General features: G+C 37.6%; 1 protein-coding gene across 4 annotated transcripts in view; it reads right to left on the reverse strand.

Annotated features, from left to right (window-relative positions):
• The window catches only part of BANK1 (B cell scaffold protein with ankyrin repeats 1), a 317845-nt gene that overhangs the window by 12602 nt on the left and 285129 nt on the right, over positions 1-20114 (reverse strand). For all 4 annotated transcript variants that reach the window (XM_006070968.4, XM_006070969.4, XM_006070967.4 and 1 more), the window contains 2 exons: positions 16060-16125; positions 1070-1248 (listed from right to left, as the gene is read on the reverse strand). In XM_006070968.4, the coding sequence (XP_006071030.2) occupies positions 1070-1248; positions 16060-16125 (245 nt within the window). The remainder of the gene's footprint in view (positions 1-1069; positions 1249-16059; positions 16126-20114) is intronic.

Here is a 20114-nt window from a genome sequence, read left to right on the forward strand (position 1 = left end):
CTGGGATTCTCCAGGCAAGAACACTGGAGTGGGTTGCCATTTCCTTCTCCAATGCATGAAAGTGAAAAGTGAAAGTGAAGTCGCTCAGTTGTGTCTGACTCTTAGCAACCCCATGGACTGCAGCCTACTAGGCTCCTCCATCCATGGGATTTTTCAGGCAAGAGTACTGGAGTGGGGTGCCATTGCCTTCTCCAGGTAGCATATTAGGCTATTAATAATTATTGATATTTGGGCCTAACGTAGCTAATGAAATGGCTGCCTGAGAACTGGCTGGGTACTTGGGCTTTATATGAGGAGAAGATAAAAAGTGGTGAAATATTTTGTGAGTGGTACGGCCTGTTGGATAGATAGAATACAGTCTTGAATGCCCTCACTGAGGACTGTCACAGGCTGTATATTATATTACATGTATAGTATATATTTTTTTCATTCTCCTCTTGGAACCACCTACTCCAGTCCCCTTTCAGGATGTAAATTATTTTTATAGAAGACAGGCTTATCTAAATTTAATACTCTTGGCATAATTTCCCTGTAAATCTTGACTGATCTATATGCAAATCATGATATATATTTATATATGTATATATTTATACATATGCAAATTCTGATACATATCTATTTATTTTTCCAAAGGTAAAGGGGAATATAAAACATTAAATTTATTCAGGATTGTTGTCTGATATGATTGTAATCATTTTCGTGTTCCCTTTAAGTCTGGTCTAAATAATACATTCTTCAGAATTCTAAGCACGTTAGTATAAAGATGCTTCACCTTAATTTCAGCAATGAGATTCATAAAACATTCACTCTACTAAGGACAGCCTTATACGTTGATTAGATATTAGCTATGATACACTTGGTCTTAGCACTGAGTTCATCAGTTGTTTGTAAACATGAAACCTGGATATTGCTAAACTTTTAATCGGTAATTTAAAGCCTCTTTTTGTGGTTAGTTAAAAATGAAAGAAAGAACAATTACCTGTATTTTTTGTTAAGACTAAATATTTACAAAGAGGCTAGGACTCTGCACGGGAGGGAATGTTCCACAGTAGAATGGGGTCTGTATTACCTGCTGAATTATCTCCAGGCCAGTCTTTCCCATCTGCCAGTGTTTAAACTTCTCCAGGGCTTCGTCCATAGAGAGTTTCCCATTCTTGACTTTCTCCTGCAGCAGGATGAGTTCCTCCTGCCCTGCAGCGAGGGAGTCCCTTATGGAGGAGAAGGTCTGACTCTCCATCCGACCTCTGTCTACAATATGAGAGAAGTGTGTTTTCATGAGAAGTGTTTTAATGACAACTAGAAAGAAAAAAAAAAAACACTTTAAAAAAATAAGCAGTTTGAGTTTCTCATTCCAGCTAGTCTACAGGCAGTTACAGAACAAATCAGAACAAATTTTTTAATGCATTTCTAAAAATTGTCATGCCTCAGACCTAGAGTTACAGGTGAAAAGAACGTGTCTCATCACTGAAAACATAAAAGGATGAAGAGAGAAAGAGCAACAACAAAAGTTTTGCACTGCACTGGTTGTGGGCAGTGCCAATTTCATGTTCCTTTGGGAGAATTACTTTTAATTATGCTTCCCTGGTAGCTCAGCTGGTAAAGAGTCTGCCCTCAGTGCAGGAGACCCTGGTTTGATTCCTGGATCAGGAAGATCCCCTGGAGAAGGGAATGGCAACCTACTCCAGTATTCTTGCCTGGAGAATTCCATGAGCAGAGGGTCCTGGTGGGCTACAGTCCATGGGGTCGCAAAGAGCTGGACACAACTGGGTGACTAAGCACAGCACGGCTCACAGCACACATGTGCACAAAATACTTAGCATTGGGCTTGCCACATAGAAAGCTAAATAAAAGGTAATATTATTATTACTAATAAATACTTATGGAATAAACATAATCTCTCCAGCTTTGAGAAAAGAGATCTCAACCAACATCCAAATGTCACAAGAGGTTTAGGATCATTTGAAAATTTATTCCTGAAAGATTTTAAATAAATAATTTCTGGTTGTTTTGTAGTAGTGAACTGCTTCCTTTTCAAAAGTGTTTATTTTGAAGCATGCCATCTACTAGTTAAAGGAAATCAAACCTGAATATTCATTGGAAGGATTGGTGCTGAGGCTGAAGTTCTAATACTTTGAAGAGCCGACTCATTGGAAAAGCTCCTGATGCTGGGAAAGATTGAGAGCAGGAGAAGGGGACGACAGGGGATGAGATGGTTGGATGGCATCACTGACTCGATGGACATGAGCAAACTCCAGGAAATAGTGGAGGACAGGGGAGCTGTCCAACAGGTTGTAAATAGTCAGACAAGGCTAAGTGACTGAACCCAACGACAATAACAACAACAAATGTATTAGTTGTCTGGCACAATGAGAACAGTAGGTGGCCTGATGTTTCACATGTGGCTACAAATACCACAGAGGACACCGGCCTGAGGCACACTGAGAGCAAACTGCACACCACAGGTGAAGTCAGCATTCTATTTATTCCACATAGTGCTTCAAGCCATAAGTGAAGCGCATGCTTGTAGGGACGCTCTCCTCTCCTCTCCTCATCTCTGTTATTCCCTCTAAGTCTTTGGATGACATCACCCTTGTATTCCCTGCCTGGCTGCAGAACTCATTTGAGTTTTGTACTTTCTCATTTACATATTTCTATTGTGTCCATACTTACTGCATAAGACACGGCAGCACACATCTTATGTGCTATCAAATCCAAATATGCCCAGAGTCTAGAAGGAGAGAAGAGGTAGTCCCACCAAGCTGCAGGCAGGTTGGTGGTGAGTAAGGTGGGTATGTGCCTGGACAAACTGCTCATTACTGGGAACTCGTTTTCAAGAAAGAAGTAGATCACTATACTACAAATAAAATAAATTAAAAAAATTATGAACTATTTATAGTAAAATAGATATTCTCTGAGATTATCACTCTAAGGAAGTAACAGTAATTCTGCTGAAACTGATTAGGGCTGGTGAGAATAACTTCCTGCTGCTGATTAAGGACTGGAACCTGTAACTTGGTGCTCTCTCTGTGTACACAGCTCTCCCCTGCTAATGTACCTTGGTCTTTCATAAAAGAGAGTGGCAAATTAAAAAAAATAAATAAAGAAGTAGATCATTTAGATTGTATCCAGACCAGATTGATGAATATTTGGGAAACAGGGAGGGCATTATTTCAAATTCTATAGTATTAAAGATTCATTGATAGGGTGGGTTAGTCTAGAAATGAGAAGTTCAAGTACTCGATAGCAGTTTTAAGTATTTGATGGGAAGTTGAGCCGTGAGGCAGTCTTGGAATGGCCTCTCATGTCTCTGTCAGTTTTGAGATCCCAGCAGTGACTCTCGGAAAGGGGGCCACAGAGAGGGTTCCTTTCTGTAAAGATTCACAAGCACCTAAAACTGCTCCATGGCCAATCATTCTGATTCCCACAGGAGCTTTCTTGAGTTATCTTCTGTCTTCAGAAGTCCTATTTCCCCAGGACTAACGAGGTACCAACAGATTCCATACTGTAAAGTTTTTCCTTCAGGGATGGTGGAGCCTGCAATCTCAGGGGAACTGGAGAAGCAAAAGTCAGCTAGCAGCCAAAAGCACACATAAGAATTGAGCTCTTGCTTCTTATACCACTTGCTTTTTATAGGCCTCCACGCTCCAATTCAATCCGTGAGATGCCCTCTGCAGTAGAATTCTATGTGCCGTTCCTGCCAGAGTGCGGAGGTTTAGCTTCGTCATTTAACAGTTATGCCATTTAACTAGCACCTCGCTTCTGTCATCCCTTTGCCTAAGTGTGAATCCATTTTTATCTCAAAAAACCCGTGCAGCTGGATTTTCTGCTTTTATAGAAGTTATCTCAAGCCAAGTCTTCCCAGAAAATGGTCCCAGCTTCAGTTTCGCTATACGTGCGGGTTTAACTGAATCCAAAATATTGAATTCTTTTATTAACATTCATTTCAATTATCCTTTCATATTTCAAATGTTAGCTACTAAAATATAAGCAAGATGACTTTTTTTTTGAGGAGGCAGGGTTCAGTTTTGCATGGTTGTGCAGACAGAACAAAAGAACACAATTTAGGAGTGACAAAATTCTAGACAGATTGAGTCCTGAAAGTGAGCTGTACAACTAGACTAATTTTACATACATCTGCTTCTTCCTCTTTTTTTTTCACACTAAAAATATTAAAAACAATTGTCATGATAAATGACTATTAGGTATGACAAAGTTGCAAAGAAAAATGATTAGGTATTTTACCACCTTTCTTCCTAAGGGCAAACTAATCAAACCAAAACATGCAACCTATAATTTTTGATAGATTGCTTTATTGCATTTAGTTTATTGTTTTATGGGGATGTAAAGGTTTTTCCTTCCTCCTCAAATTTATATTTATTATTAGTTCATTTTCATAAGAGTTAGTATGAAATAATAACGTAACAGTATGAGTGTAACATAATTTTCATTGAAAAGCATTTGTCAGACTATTTGTACATATAGACAGACTCCTATTCTCTTATTGTTAAAGCTTCAAGACAAACTACAGTTTCTAAAGTTTTGTTCCTTTCAGATCAATTTATCTTTACAAGATTTTCCATCTGATCAAGTTTTGGTCAAATAAACATCAAGGAATTCATCTGATGGACATATAAACCTAGAGATTAGGTAAGAAAACAAATTAAACTTTTCATAAAAATTCTTTCTATTACCAAGGGACTGGCTAGAAGAACATTTTTTCCTGAAAAATTGAAAGCAAACAACTTGACTGGTCAATGCCAAAGAATTTAAAATGTGAAGTATTTACTTAATAAGTATTAGGTAGTCATTAAAATAATATCAATACTTTAAAAGACCACGTGCAACAAAGAGTGTGCTTATTATATAAGGACAAGTACAAAAGCAGGATGCAAAATTGTATATATGGTAAAGTGTTAACCATATCAATGTTGTACATATGTCAGTAAAAAAAAAGAACAAAAACTTCTAGCAGTTAATCTAAACCATTCTTTCACAGTTAGGGGATTCATGCCAATGTAACACTAGATACTATAGCTTTGCATTGCATAAATAGTAGACAACACACATGGGAAATGGTGATGCCCAGATCTCTTTTTTTTCTAAATGGTTACCTCATTTCAGCTCTTATTTATTTATCAGCTTTATAAATTTAAATGCATTATTCCAAACTGTTGTGTCTCTCCGCAAAGGAAAAAAAGTCCTTTCAAAATGACTGGGATTTCCTTAAATTTATAAATTATTTTAGGAACAATTTAGTCTATTTAATCTACACATGTGAGAAAATGGTATCCTGGCCCTATTTAGCAGGAACTTTTTGTTTTATAGTGAATATTTTTTTTTCTTTTATGATGTCTGCAAAGTAATATTGTTGCTATCGTTCAGTTGCTAAGTTGTGTCTAACTCTTTGTGACCCCATGGATTGCAGCAGGCCAGGCTCCCTGTCCTTCACTATCTCATAGAGTTTGTGCAAACTCATGTCCACCAAGTCAGTGATGATGGGATGATTCATAAAATATGAAAATTCTGTTTCACTTGAGTTTGAAATAACGCAGTGACAAAACTTGTCCTGGGTAATCTTTTGAGTTAAAAGTTATACAAACATTCCTTAGCTATTAGTTGTGTAGTATTTAAAAAATTCCATTCATCACTTTACATAATTTTTTTATTGAGTTGACTTTGTTCTAGTAATATACTCTATTATTTAGAGTAATTTTAGGTTCACAGTCAAATTGAGTAGAAGGATCAGAGATCGACACCTACCTCCAGTCCCACGTATGTGTAGCCTCTGCCATTATCAACATCACCCATCAGAGTGGGATATTTGTTGCCACTGATAACCTATACTGACACATCATTATCATCTGACATAATTCTGTTAATTAGCATTTCTCTTTGAAAAGTCATATATTTTTAGATACAAGAAAATAAAATAAACATTTCCTCTGATTCTATATACTGACATTTTCTCATGACTGGTTTTCTTATTGGTGTTTTCTCTTGGCTAGATTTGCCAGAGAATTTGCTAATTTACTCCTTTTAAAAATAAACTTTTAGATTTAGTCAACATTTTGTATCTGTGAATTCCTCAAGTTCTATTAATTTTCAACTTTTACTAGATTCATTTCATTGGTTTTATTCCAGTTTTTTTAGTGTCTGCTTCCTTTGCTTTCCTTTAATTGTTACTCACTAAAGATTTAGGGCTATGACGTTGCCTCTGCTTAACATATTGAGATCAGAAAGTGGGTTGAATAGGTCATATTTTTAATGAATTTTAAAAAACTCATATAGCATATTATCAATTAAGGATCCTGAAAAGCATATATTTCATTAAGCACCAACTGACATTATCTTAATTTTTTCTATTCTATTTTTTTTTGCATTTTTACTATTTTATCAAAGATTCAAAGTATTTCTAACATGTCACTACTATTGTGGGTTTTGTCAGGTTCTTTTATTCTACCACATTTTATTTAAATATTATAATGTTTTAATATTTGCCTCATGAAAGAATGCTTTTATTTGGATGACATGCTTTTATTTGGATTTCAGAATTTAAATAAATGAAGTCATTTTCTTTGTCTAATACTTTTGCCTTGAATTATATTTTTTCTAAAGATTGAAAATAATACCTTTGTTTCTGTTTCTGTAAACAGTCATTACTGACCATAAATTTTCAACTTTTGTTTTCTTTAGTATATTTATGCAGTACATATTTTAAAGCAAGATGTAGTTTGATTTTGTCTTTTATCCAAATTTGAACCAACATCTGTTATAAAAGAAAATACATAGCATGGCATTTAGAACCAAGCAAGCACAGGTACAAATCTCAGCTCTGTCTTACCCCACCCCTATAAACTTCAGTTTGTCTAATATCGTTATAGGGTTGTTGCAAAGGTTAATAATTATTTACACTTAATTCCATGTTTTATTGAATTCATTATTCACCACAAATTCTTTAACACTATAACTTTTATTCGAGCTTTTAATTTTACTGTCATTCCTTTACTTAGAAGATATTTTGGGGAATACTTTGATGATGACATAGAAATGCTGCTGCTACTGCTGCTAAGTCACTTCAGTCGTGTCCGACTCTGTGCGACCCCATAGACGGCAGCCCACCAGGCTCCCCCGTCCCTGGGATTCTCCAGACAAGAACACTGGAGTGGGTTGCCATTGCCTTCTCCAATGCAGAAAAGTGAAAAGTGAAAGTGAAGTCACTCAGTCGTGTCGGACTCTTAGCGACCCCATGGACTGCAGCCCACCAGGCTCCTCCGTCCATGGGATTTTCCAGGCAAGGGTACTGGAGTGGGATGCTGTTGCTTTTTAAAAAATCTTGGATATCCAAAAAATATATTTATTTTCTTCTTATATGAACAAACTAAACAACTAACAATCTAATTAGCAAACTACAAATCTAATCAGCAAGCTAACAAACTAATTAGCAAGCTAAATATAAACTTCTTAGGTTGTGATCTTTTCCCAATAAATCATGTAGTCCATTATGTCAAATTCTTGTTACACCATTCTCTAAGTTTTAAAACTGACTTTTATTTTTAAAACAGAAAATCTAAGTTAAGATATTTCACCATTATTTTGGGATTGTTTTTTCATCTGTACAGTCAAAGCTATGGTTTTCCCATTGACAGTTGGACCACAAAGAAGGCTGAGTACCTGACTGCTGAAGAATTGATGCTTTTTAATTGTGGTATTTGAGAAGACTCTAGAGTCCCTTGGACTTCAAGGAGATCAAACCAGTCAATTCTAAAGGAAATCAACCCTGAGTATTCACTGGAAGGACTGATGATGAAGCTAAAATTCTTTGGCCACCTGATGGGAAGAGCCAACTCATTGGAAAAGACCCTGATTCTGGACAGGAGGAGAAGAGAGCGGCAGATGATGAGATGGGTAGATGGCATCACTGACTCAATGGACATGAGTTTGAGCAAATTCTGTGACATAGTGAAGGACAGGAAAGCCTGGTGTGCTGCAGTTCATGGGATTGTAACGAGTCGGACACGTCTTAGTGGCTGAACAACAACAACAATCTAGCAGTGATACTGAAAGCTGAATAGTTAGCTTAATTTAATAAATGGAAATTCAAAATAACTCATACTTCTTTTCAGTAATCTTCTAAAAAATTAGAATATTTGTAAAATGTTTCAGACTTAGACAATTACCAGTCATTAGTTGAGGTGATCTCATTTTGTGTGTGGGGGGCATGCATGAATATTTCACATTATTTTTCTTCTGATAGCTTGATGGTTCTTGGGAAGATACAACCTCACTCATTAAATAAATCATTTATCAAAGTATAATTAACCTGAGTTTTCATGATGAATTCTTTCTTTCCTTTGACATGGGTTTTGAACTTATTATATTATTTATATATCCTCTTCTTCAATCTTCTTAAAAAAGGACACATCTATAAAATCTTGTTCAACAAGAGACTTGGTCGTTGTTTATCCTTTGTTTCCATTCCTTGTGTTCAGATCAAATTTTGTTTTCTGCTTCAGGACTACATAGGACTTTGGCAGGTGCAATTCACAACTCAAAATTCCAGGGCTTAGTGGTTTTGTCTACTGTAACTTTGTTACGTACAGGGGGAGCGTGATTCTTTGGCACTATGTTCTGATAGGTCTACAAGCAATTGACTTCCTGAACAAACAGTAGTTCTTGCCCATCCCATCTTTCCATCACACAGCTTTCTTTATTGCAGGATCTCAGGCTGCTTTCTACTTAAGAGAACTACTTTTTCCGTATGTGTATGGAAAGACCAGAGCTGGAGTGGGGGAGAACTTTCAAAAACTAGCACTTGTAATACCAGGAAAGATTGAAGGCAAAAGGGAAAGGGGGTGACAGAGGATGAGATGATTAGATAGTATCACTGACTCAGTGGACATGAATTTGAGCAAATTTCAGATCGTGAAGGACAGGTGAGCCTGACATGCTGCAGTCCATGGGCTGCACGTGGACTCACAAAGAGACACGACTTCGTGACTGAACAACAACAACAAAGAGTGATAACTGGGGGTCAGCAGGTGAACTACTCATTTTATTTGTTTCAATCTCCTTTGTTCAACCTTAAAATTAATTGGAATTAGTATCATTTTTTTTTTACTATTAGCATTTGTCACTATTAGCTTTTTTAAGTCTTTGTTTCTATTGTTATTAAAAATTCCATCATTTTGATGCCTTTCCTTCAGAAGCATTTCTGAAAGGCCACTGTGGGCTGTTGACACGTCACCATTTTAGATAAGACCGCAGCTATTACACAAGTTTTTCCAGGTATGACTTTAACCAAAACAAATCTTCCATAAACAATATGACAAATAGAAATGTTCATTATACTGAAAAAGAGAATTGAAGCCATTATTCTTCTGTAGAGTACACATAACCACATTTTGATAATTTTCCCTTTTCTTTTTAATATATCAAGTATTGGCAAAAGCAACCTGATGAAAATACCTCAAGGACCAGTATTCTCTTTTTCCCACATACGGGTAATACCATCTGCATTTCCCTAGGTCTCCTACTCACAGAAAATTCTATTATTTAACATTCATCAAACTGGTATGGCACTGGGAACTTAGAGAGCTCATATAAGATGCATTCCCTGACTACATCTTTCCCAAGAGCATGCACACTCCATGAAAAGACCAGCCAATAACGATTTTTCAGTCTGCGTTGAAGAATTAGTGGGTAGAGATTATATTACAAGTTGCAAACTCCAAAGCTTACAGGTGCCAGATAGAATTATTGAGCAGAGAAGATTTAGTGCCTGCTTGTTAAACACATCAGAATAGTCTTCATTATCAATATTTTTTCTTTTAGGTTTTTGTTGATAGCATGATTCTAGTGATAGATCTTTATATTCCCAGTTCTGACACAATTATGAGTTTAGAGAAATGTGTCTCAAGTATAAGAAAACAATATGGAAAGCATGATGACAAATGAGAATATCAAAAGTCATTTGTGGCAAACGATATAGTAATACAATAGGGAGTGGCTGGAGATTTGAATTTTCACATGAGACAGATTAAAACATGGTTTAAACATGGCAAAAATTGAAAGGTTTAAACATGAAAAAAAGTTGAAATTACATTGTGCACATTATTTTTTAAATATAATACATTTAGAGGCCAGGTTTGACCACAATATGGCCTGAGAAATAGTTCCTTTTGGTTAGATTTTGTTTTTTTTTGTGTTGGTGTGAGGTGATTATTATAGCACATGGCTGTTCTCATGTGTCCCACTTGCTGTCCACGTCTAAAGTAGGACATAGGCAATCAATTTCTAGAAGCCCTACAAATAATTCATATGCTCACCTAGGACTGAGAGTTACTTGGATAGGCAGCTGGTTAGGGTGGATGTGACCCTCCTCCCTCCTACCTACCACCCCAATCCCTCAAAAATACAGTTTGCCTTCCAAGCACGACAGCAACAACACACGCTTGAGGAGATTATTACTATTTCACTGTGTGACTGTACATATCTGTGGCCATGACCAGAGGGGCAGTTAAGGATGCTAAGAACGCTAAATCTCCTCAATTGCCAGGCATCATCTTTGAGGTCTGACTATGCTAATAAAATGGGATGATTCTGGTGAAGATAGAAAAAGGCCCCTTGGTACAGCCCATGAAAAAATATATAATGGGGAAAAAAGTTGTAACAGGTCTGGGAGACATGAACAATCTTTACCCCAGACTATTATATTATTTTGTGAGGCAGGAAAAATAAACCAGATATTTCCATGTCCCTGAAGCTCTTATGTTCCTCCAGCACCCTCTGACTTGATCAAGTTCACCTGCTAGTCTCCTAATCACTAATTACGTTTTATAGAAACTTCATTATTTGGCAAGTGTCTAATGAATGCAAGCATTCTTGTCACTTGGAAGGAGTCTTCCCATATTATAGATTTAATAGATTGGAGTTGAGGGTTAGAAGTCAGTCCTCCATGAGCTTAGTTAATAAGACTCAGACATCAAAATTGTGATTGATTCCAAACTCACTGCCAAAATTCAGTTCTCTGGTTAGCCACGTTGAGGAACAAACTCTTGATCACTCTGTGGTGCTCAATTTTGGGAAGTGGGTGGTAGCAGCATATTCTGGGGACAACGCTCTGGTATTGATTTAAAATTTTTCTAATTTTAAAAGTAATTTGGAAAAACTGACTTTAAAACTGAATTTTGATGGAAACTTCTAATCTGTGGTCCAAAGTCCTCAGCATTTTTCTTATTTTTTTTTTTTCAAAATGTGAAAACTGAGTTGAAGAAATCTGTTTAGTTTCCATGGAAATGGTGCCAATTAATTTTTTTCCTTTTCCTCAGGAAAATTCCTTGACTTAGCAACAACGAAACTCCCTGGCAATCCCTTGGCATTCTTCCACACAGGGCATCTGAAATGTCTGTACTTACAATGGAAAAATAGTTGGCTGTCATAATTCCTTTCCTTTCAGCAAAAAAATAATATATACTGAAATAATTGAATAATTTCCTTAACCTTTTGAGAACCTGTCCAGTCCCTTTAAAAAATCTTGACTCTGACAAACACTTCACACAAGGGTCTTTTTGTTTTTGTTGTTCTCTACCAAATAGTTTATCATTGGTGAAGTATGTATTACTTTTCCTATTATACCATGAAATCCCAGGATATTTGAAGAGTATTAATTAATTTAGGCATAAGCTGTTTTGATTGCTAAGTATGTCCTAGGGTCTGGATGGTCATAAATATCTGAAAAGGTTTAGAGAAGAATGGTTGGACAGAGTAAGTCCATTAGGTATTTGATTTTTTTTAAATTTTCTTTCCAATTGTTCTTTTTTTAAAAAAATCTTTATTTAATTTGTTACGATACTGTGTCTGTTTTATGTTTTTGTTTCTTGGTGGAGAGGCATGTGCAATCCTAGCTTCCCCCCAGGGATCAAACTTGCACCCCCTACATTAAAGATGAAGTCTCAACCACTGGACTGCCAGGGAAGTCCCCCTTCCCAATTATTATTGTTTTTTTCTCTAGATTCTGATTTCAGATTGCAGTCATCAGGAAGGCTTTGCTTTTTTTCTTTACATTTTGTGAGATTTAATGTTCCTCTATCCTTGAAAACAGAACAATATTCTTTTCCATTCTGCTGAATTACGGATGTCCACAGTTAAAGGAACAGAGAAATGAACTGCTTTAAATTGACTAATCAAAAATATCATCAATAATTGGATTGAAATATCTAGACAGAAAAGTTCACACAAAAATTCAATTAAAATTTTCAGTATCCTAATCCCCAAGAATTAAAAAATAAATCAAGTTATCATTGATCTTGAGGAAGCAAATTAAGTAACAAGATATGGACAGATGTTAATCCAATAAAATATTTTATAATTTAGGTTCTTGTTTCCTTTCATCATTCCCTCTGCCCCTTTTCTTCTGAGTAAACAAGGGATTACTCTTCTATACTTATGGTAGAATAATAATAGATTTCATACAGGCTTCCAAAACATCAGCAGCCTTTCCTTATATTGCTCTCTGTGGGACAACCAGAGGATAATACATCAGGCATTCTGAGATCCCTTCATTACACTTGCCACTTGTTACCTTCTTCCATCTCCTGTGGCCTTCTTCACATCATCCCCTTAATTCTAACATGATTTAATTAAAGTATGATAATTGAACAATTTGCTAAAAATGCTTCATGGGAACTTTCTCCCAAAGAGCTTAAAGCATCCCCTCTCTTTATTCTTTCCAGAGTTCTATGAGATGTGTGGAGCAGTCCAGATAGGAATAATCTTCTCTACTTTAATTCTTCAATAACTGTTTGATCCAAGCTGTACAATGGTCTCACATGGATTTCTGCAACTATTTCTTAAGAGAGCTAAAGGCACAGTGGGAGGATAACAGTAGACTTAAAAAGATATTTATTTCCCTTCAAAATAAGAAATCATTAGATATAAAAAACTGCCCAGTAGGGAGTTTTTTGCATATGAATTTATGAGCAGTATATCCAAGTGATTTGTGGGAGACTGGAAGTTCAGGCTTATCATGTGCTGCATTCAAATACCACGTATTTGTTGGAAGAATGACATAAGCACAATGTCGCTGTCATGAGAAAAGCCACTTGACGTGATGGGTGAAGATTATTCATTTAAGGACACACCTTTCTTTGGAGGATGATCCAGGGCATCCCAGGGCATCCCACTGAGGTTATGTATTCAACAGGTCAACAGGTGTTAGAAGTTGGTGCAACCAGTACCTCGCCATTTACATAATGGAACAAAAAGAGACTATGGAAGTGGTTAGTGGCTGCTGGTAAAATAACTTCCAGCTTTATTTTAATGTCTCTCTCAGTGATTTACAGGTAACAATTTTAAGGTAATATTACTTGGAGGCCTTACAAATAGCTGAGAAAAGAAGAGAAGCTAAAGGCAAAAGAGAAAAGGAAAGATATATCCATTTGAATGCAGAGTTCCAAAGAATAGCAAGGAGAGATAAGAAAGCCTTCCTCAGTGATCAATGCAAAGAAATAGAGGAAAACAATAGAATGGGAAAGATGAGAGATGTCTTCAAGAAAATCAGAGATACCAAGGGAACATTTCATGCAAAGATGGGCTCAATAAGGGACAGAAATGGTATGGACCTAATAGAAGCAGAAGATATTAAGAAGAGGTGGCAAGGATACATAGAAGAACTAAACAAAAAAGATCTTCATGACCCAGATAACCACAATAGTGTGATCACTCACCTAGAGCCAGACATCCTAGAGTGTGAAGTCAAGTGGGCCTTAGGAAGCATCACTATGAACAAAGCTAGTGGAGGTGATGGAATTCCAGTTGAGCTATTTCAAATCCTAAAAGATGCTGCTGTGAAAGTGCTGCACTCAATATGTCAGCAAATTTGGAAAACTCAGCAGTGGCCACAGGACTGGAAAAGGTCAGTTTTCATTCCAATCCCAAAGAAAGGCAATGCCAAAGAATGTTCAAACTACTGCATAATTGCACTCATCTCACATGCTAGCAAAGTGATGCTCAAAATCCACCAAGCCAGGCTTCAACAGTACATGAACCGTGAACTTCCAGATGTTCAAGCTGGATTTAGAAAAGGTAGAGGAACCAGAGATCAAATTGCCAATATACGTTGGATCATCGAAAAAGCAAGAGAGTTCCAGAAAAACATCTATTTCTGCTTTGTTGACTATGCCAAAGCCTTTGACTGTGTGGATCACAATAAACTGGAAAATTCTGAAAGAGATGGGAATACCAGACCACCTGACCTGCCTCCTGAGAAATCTGTACTCAGGTCAAGAAGCAACAGTAAGAACTGGGCATGGAACAACAGACTGGTTCCAAATCGGGAAAGGAGTGCATCAAGGCTGTATATTGCTTATTGAACTTCTATGCAGAGTACAGAAATGCCAGGGTGGATGAAGCACAAGTTGGAATCAAGATTGCCAGGAGAAATATCAATAACCTCAGATATGCAGATGACACCACCCTTATGGCAGAAAGCAAAGAGGAACTGAAGAGCCTCTTGATGAAAGTGAAATAGGAGAGTGAAAAAGTTGGCTTAAAGCTCAAATTCAGAAAACTAAGATCATGGCATCTGGTCCCATCACTTCATGGCAAATAGATGGGGAAACCATGGAAACAGTGACAGACTTTATTTTCTTGGGCTCCAAAATCACTGCAGATAGTGACTGCAGCTATAAAATTAAAAGATGCTTGCTCCTTGGAAGAAAAGCTATGACCAACCTAGACAGTATATTAAAAAGGAGAGACATTATTTTGCCAACAAAGGTCCATCTAGCCAAAGCTATGGTTTTTTCAGTAGTCATGTATGGATGTGAGAGTTGGACTATAAAGAAAGCTGAGTGCCGAAGAATTGATGCTTTTGAGCTGTGGTGTTGGAGAAGACTCTTGAGAGTCCCTTGGACTTCAAAGAGATCCAACCATTCAATCCTAAAGGAAATCAGTCCTGAATATTCATTGGAAGGACTGATGCTGAAGCTGAAGCTCCAATACTTAGGCCACCTGATGCTAAGAACAGACTCATTGGAAAAGAACCTGATGCTGGGAAAGATTGAAGGCAGGAGGAGAAGGGGACGACAGAGGATGAGATGGTTGGATGGCATCACCTACTCAATGGACGAGTGTGAATAAGCTCTGGGAGTTGGTGATGGACAGGGAAGCCTGGCATGCTGCAGTCCATGGGGTCACAAAGAGTTGGACACGACTGAGCGACTGTACTGAACTGACTTTGGAGTGACGTTATTTCAGAAGTGGGTTGAGGTTAAAAGCATCAGTACGTGTTCTTTGATTATCAAAGCATCCAGCAGTACCTCCATTTTTGCCACCTTTTATGTTCTGCATTTCTGAATCTTAACCAAGGCCTTATTATCAGAAAAATATTATTATAAATCACCTGCTAGAGTCTCTCTTTTCAATAGGAACCAAGTGTATCAGAGAAGACTGGAAGCAGCCATCTCCTATGGAACCAGAGGAAAACATTCCTCCTGTGTGAGATGCCTCTGTAGCTACAATGTTTATTTCTTTTCTGCATTAGAAATAATTATTTAAAAGAAAAACAAAAAACGTTGGATCCAGTGCCTAAGGCAAGAGAACCGTGAGAAAAGGGTACAATCTTTGCATGGAGTTCAATGCAGAGCACAGAAAACCCATGCTGGTCTCCTCTGGGGAATCAGTCATTTGCCTCTCCTACCAAGTTAAGTTCTAGAGATTTCTCTCTAAAGGTCTCTGAGGTGTGTTAGAGAATTTGTCTTACTTGATCCTCCTAGAGCTGTGATAACAAACAACATCATCAACATCACCACAAATATCCTCATAAGGCCTTTGTTAATTTCTTTCCTTTTGTTAATTAAAATAATTTGCTTTTATTAACTAAAAGAATTTTCTTGCAATCATCTTTTTATGGAAAAGTTACTTTGGGTAAGATAGTGACTTAAGAGTAAAATTAATCAAGTACACAGCTATTTACTTCTATCTCAGGAGACTTTAGTCAGTATTCATAAAACTTCTTTAACTCTTAAAGATTATTTAAAAAGCTGAAGTTCATATCAATACCTTGTTTCTTAGGACCATGCAACTTGTCACCATCAGATTGTCTTCTGGCAGCCTTTTGTTGAAACACTGTAAAAAATAGAACACATATTATTTATTGAATAGAAACATTAAAAAGAACATCCTGTAGAAGACTCTAGGAAACTAGAATGCAATACTTCATTTTCCTTAGTAACAATTCCTGAATTGTATTATTTTTTTAGTAGGAGGATTATTAGATTTACAATCTTCTCATTTGTGCAGCTTATCAGTCATTTCAAAAAGCCTCTTCTTTGCTCAGAGTAGTATAATACTGATGGAATGCCTCATTAAACTGTTTAAATCAAGATATGATTCCATTTTGATATCAGGTAAAGATAAAAGCTGCATTTTGTTAAAAGTGATTAACGGTAAAATCACATGAAAAATTCCATTTGTATAGAAATTACTCATGCTGACTTTTTGGTGATAAGCAAGGATAATAGACTGTTTCTTCTTAAACAGATGAAAAGACTGCTGTATTTCACAGATGTAATAATAAAAAAGACACTTTATTCTTGCATCATCTAGCTAGACCTCAGACCTATTAAAGCAGCTTATTCGAATTACTTCATTATCTGAAAAGTGCTTTGTTCTCATTTATTATTTCTCACACAGAATTCTGTGAGACAAGTCAGCATTTTGCTCACCCCATTTTGCAGATGAAAGATAAGATTGATTGTTTAATATTTATTGAGTACCCACAAAGTTCTGTATACCTTCTGGCATTATTTAATGGAAAAGTCTATAGCCTTTAGAGCTTGGCTCTAGAAACTGAACATTCCAGAGTTCCATTTATTTTTAATGGGTAGGCTAAACTACAGAGTTTGGGAACTGCAAGAGGCCTTGGAGGACTGATCCAATGTCATATGTTTACAGATGAGGAAGGTGGAAATAACTAACATTTAAAAGGGCTACATAATATCGAAACAATCCCAGAACTGTTGCTGGTGGAGATGTGAGTTGGACTCTCAAGCCTTGCACTTCAGTCTATTGCGCGGTTCTTCACAGCATTGCTGCCTCTCATCTTCCATAATCCATAACTGAGGACATACTGTTCAGGGAATATAACTGATATTTTATTACCTATCAATGGGGTCTAATCTTTAAAAACTGTGAATCACTATATTGTACATCTGTAACTTGCAGAACACTGCAGGTCAATTATTCTCCAATAAAGAAAAAGAATTAGAAATCACACAAGGAAACAAACCACAGTGAGACAAAGTCAGCAAAACAGCATATCAAGAACTAAATGTAATGAAACACTGTGAAAGAAACTGTAAAATAAGTATGTTCTGTCAAAAGAAAAACAGCAAAGAAGGAGCCCTAGAGAGAGGATTAAAAAGAACCTTAGGGTTGGACTCGGAGAAGGCAATGGCACCCCGCTCCAGTACTCTTGCCTGGAAAATCCCATGGACGGAGGAGCCTGGTGGGCTGCGGTCCATGGGGTTGCTAAGAGTCGCACACGACTGAGCAACCTCACTTTCACTTTTCACTGTCATGCATTGGAGAAGGAAATGGCAACCCACTCCAGTGTTCTTGCCTGGAGAATCCCAGGGACGGGGGAGCCTGGTGGGCTGCCGTCTGTGGGGTCGCACAGAGTCGGACACGACTGAAGCGACTTAGCAGCAGCAGCAGCAGGGTTGGACTTTCCTGTGGTCCAGTGGTTAAGACTTCACTTAACCACTTAACTCACTTCAGTTCCTGGTCAGGGAACTAAGATCCCACATGCCACGTGGTGTGGCCAAAAAAAGAAAGAACCTTAGGGCATTTCCCACATGCTTGTGTCTCTGCTCCCCTGAACAGCTGCATGGGAGTCCCTGGGGTAACCTGACTGAGGCACACAGGAGTGGGAGTGTTCCAACTGGATGGATGGTGGTTGACCACTCTGCCTGGGAGATGCATCCCAGCAGTATTTTGGCTTCTTTGATTTTATTCTTTAAACTGATCTAATATCAAGGTCATATCTGTGATGAATTCAGATAGCACTTTTTGAAATTTAAGGAAGTTCCCTTTGTGTGTGCATGCTAAGTCACTTGAGTCGTGTCTGATTCTTTGCGACGTGTCTGACTCTTTGCGACCCTATGGATTGTAGCCCACCAGGCTGCTCTGTCCATGAGGATTCTCCGGGCAAGAATACTTGAATCCTCCAGGGGATCTTCCTGACCCAGGGACTGAACCCACATTTCCTATGTCTCCTGCATTGGCAGGTGGGTTCTTTACCACTAGTGCCACCTGGGAAGCCCCAAGAATATTCCCTAAACCATATCAAATCAACTATTATTTATTATGCATATATACTTTGCAAGCTGTTGTCAATAGAAAGGGTACCCTGCTCTACTGCTGCTGCTGCTAAGTCGCTTCAGTCGTGTCCGACTCTGTGCGACCCCATAGACGGCAGCCCACCAGGCTCCCCCATCCCTGGGATTCTCCAGGCAAGAACACTGGAGTGGGTTGCCATTTCCTTCTCTAATGCATGAAAGTGAAAAGTGAAAGTGAAGTCACTCAGTTGTGTCCGACTCCTAGCAACCCCATGGACAGTAGCCCACCAGGCTCCTCCATCCATGGGATTTTCCAGGCAAGAGTACTGGAGTGGGGTGCCATTGCCTTCTCCGACCCTGCTCTACTGTCTTCCTTCAAATAGGAGAAGCAAATATACTTTAAGTGTATGATGTGTTTAAGAGAAATTACACACATGAAATAACATTTTTGGTTGAAAATCAATTTTCTGCTTCAAGTCAGTATTTGGAAAACATGCTAAATATAACTTACTGGCAAGTTCTGGGATTGTGGCTTACATTTTTTTCTCAAGTAAAATATACTGGTGGATATATGGTATATGAATATATTTTAGGATAATAAAAGTATTTTTATGAGCAGTACTTGATTTTTTTCATTGGCCAGTTCTAAAAGTCTTGAAAAAATAAAACACTTTTGAAATTTTAATAACATGCAGACACTCTGGGTTTTTTCACCAATATTGTTAAGATAGAAACTGAGACTGTCTCAGACAAAAAAAAGCTGTAATATGGAATCATTAAAATGAATAAACATCTGAATCCAAAGATAAAGTCAGAAAACAAATTTGTCCAATAAAATGCGCATTTACTGATAAGCTTAAGAACTCTGATAAATTGTGAAGCTATGATAGAATACTGGTAAATAGAATTACTTTTTCCAGCTTTTGGCATTAATTTGTTAAAAATCACCTTATATTTTGTTGAAATACATTTTGCTGACAATAAATATTCAGACTTTGTGAAACATAGGAAATGTTAAACAGGTAAACAGTCTCAGTTTCTAGATTGAGAAGTTACAGCAGTGTATTTAATGTTGATATTTAAGCAGCTATTGTAGCTATAACATCGTGAAATGGGGTGTAGGATTGGGGTGGGGGATAGGATGCTCTGAGTAGGATGATGATCAAAGTGCTGATCACAGAACTCTTTAAGAGAAAGATAGGCACTAAATCATGCTCCATAGTATTGTTGTTGATTAGTTGCTAAGTTGTGTTTGACTGTCTGTGACCCCACGGACCGTAGCCTGCTAGGCTCCTCTGTCCATGGGATTTTCCAGGCAAGACTACTGGAACGTGTAGCCGTTCCCTTCTCCAGGAGATCCTCCCGATTCAGGGATTGAATGAATCCACATCTATGTTGGCAGGCAGATTCTTTACCACTGAGCCACTGCAAAGCCCCTCTATCTGTCTAATCTGCCTTAAAATTCCCTCCTAACTCATCTCTGGCTCCATCCACTACAACTGTTTCCCTCCTTCCACCTAGAGACAAACCTCATTTCCTTACAAGAGCTCAATTAGCAATTAACATATTTCCAAACACACCATTTCTCATTGCTATGAAAGTTAGGAGGTGTTTTCGAATATGACTTTATCTTGGGAAGATACTTATATTAATTTGTTTCCTGAAGAAAGAGCCAACTCAGCCAAAGGATGACCAGTACAAACACGCATACCAAGGACACATGCTCTACTAGCCTTGAAAGAAAGTGAAGTCGCTCAGTCGTGTCCGACTCTTTGC

The sequence above is a fragment of the Bubalus bubalis genome, chromosome 7 (genome assembly GCF_019923935.1).
Source record: "Bubalus bubalis isolate 160015118507 breed Murrah chromosome 7, NDDB_SH_1, whole genome shotgun sequence".
Lineage (NCBI taxonomy): Eukaryota > Metazoa > Chordata > Mammalia > Artiodactyla > Bovidae > Bubalus > Bubalus bubalis.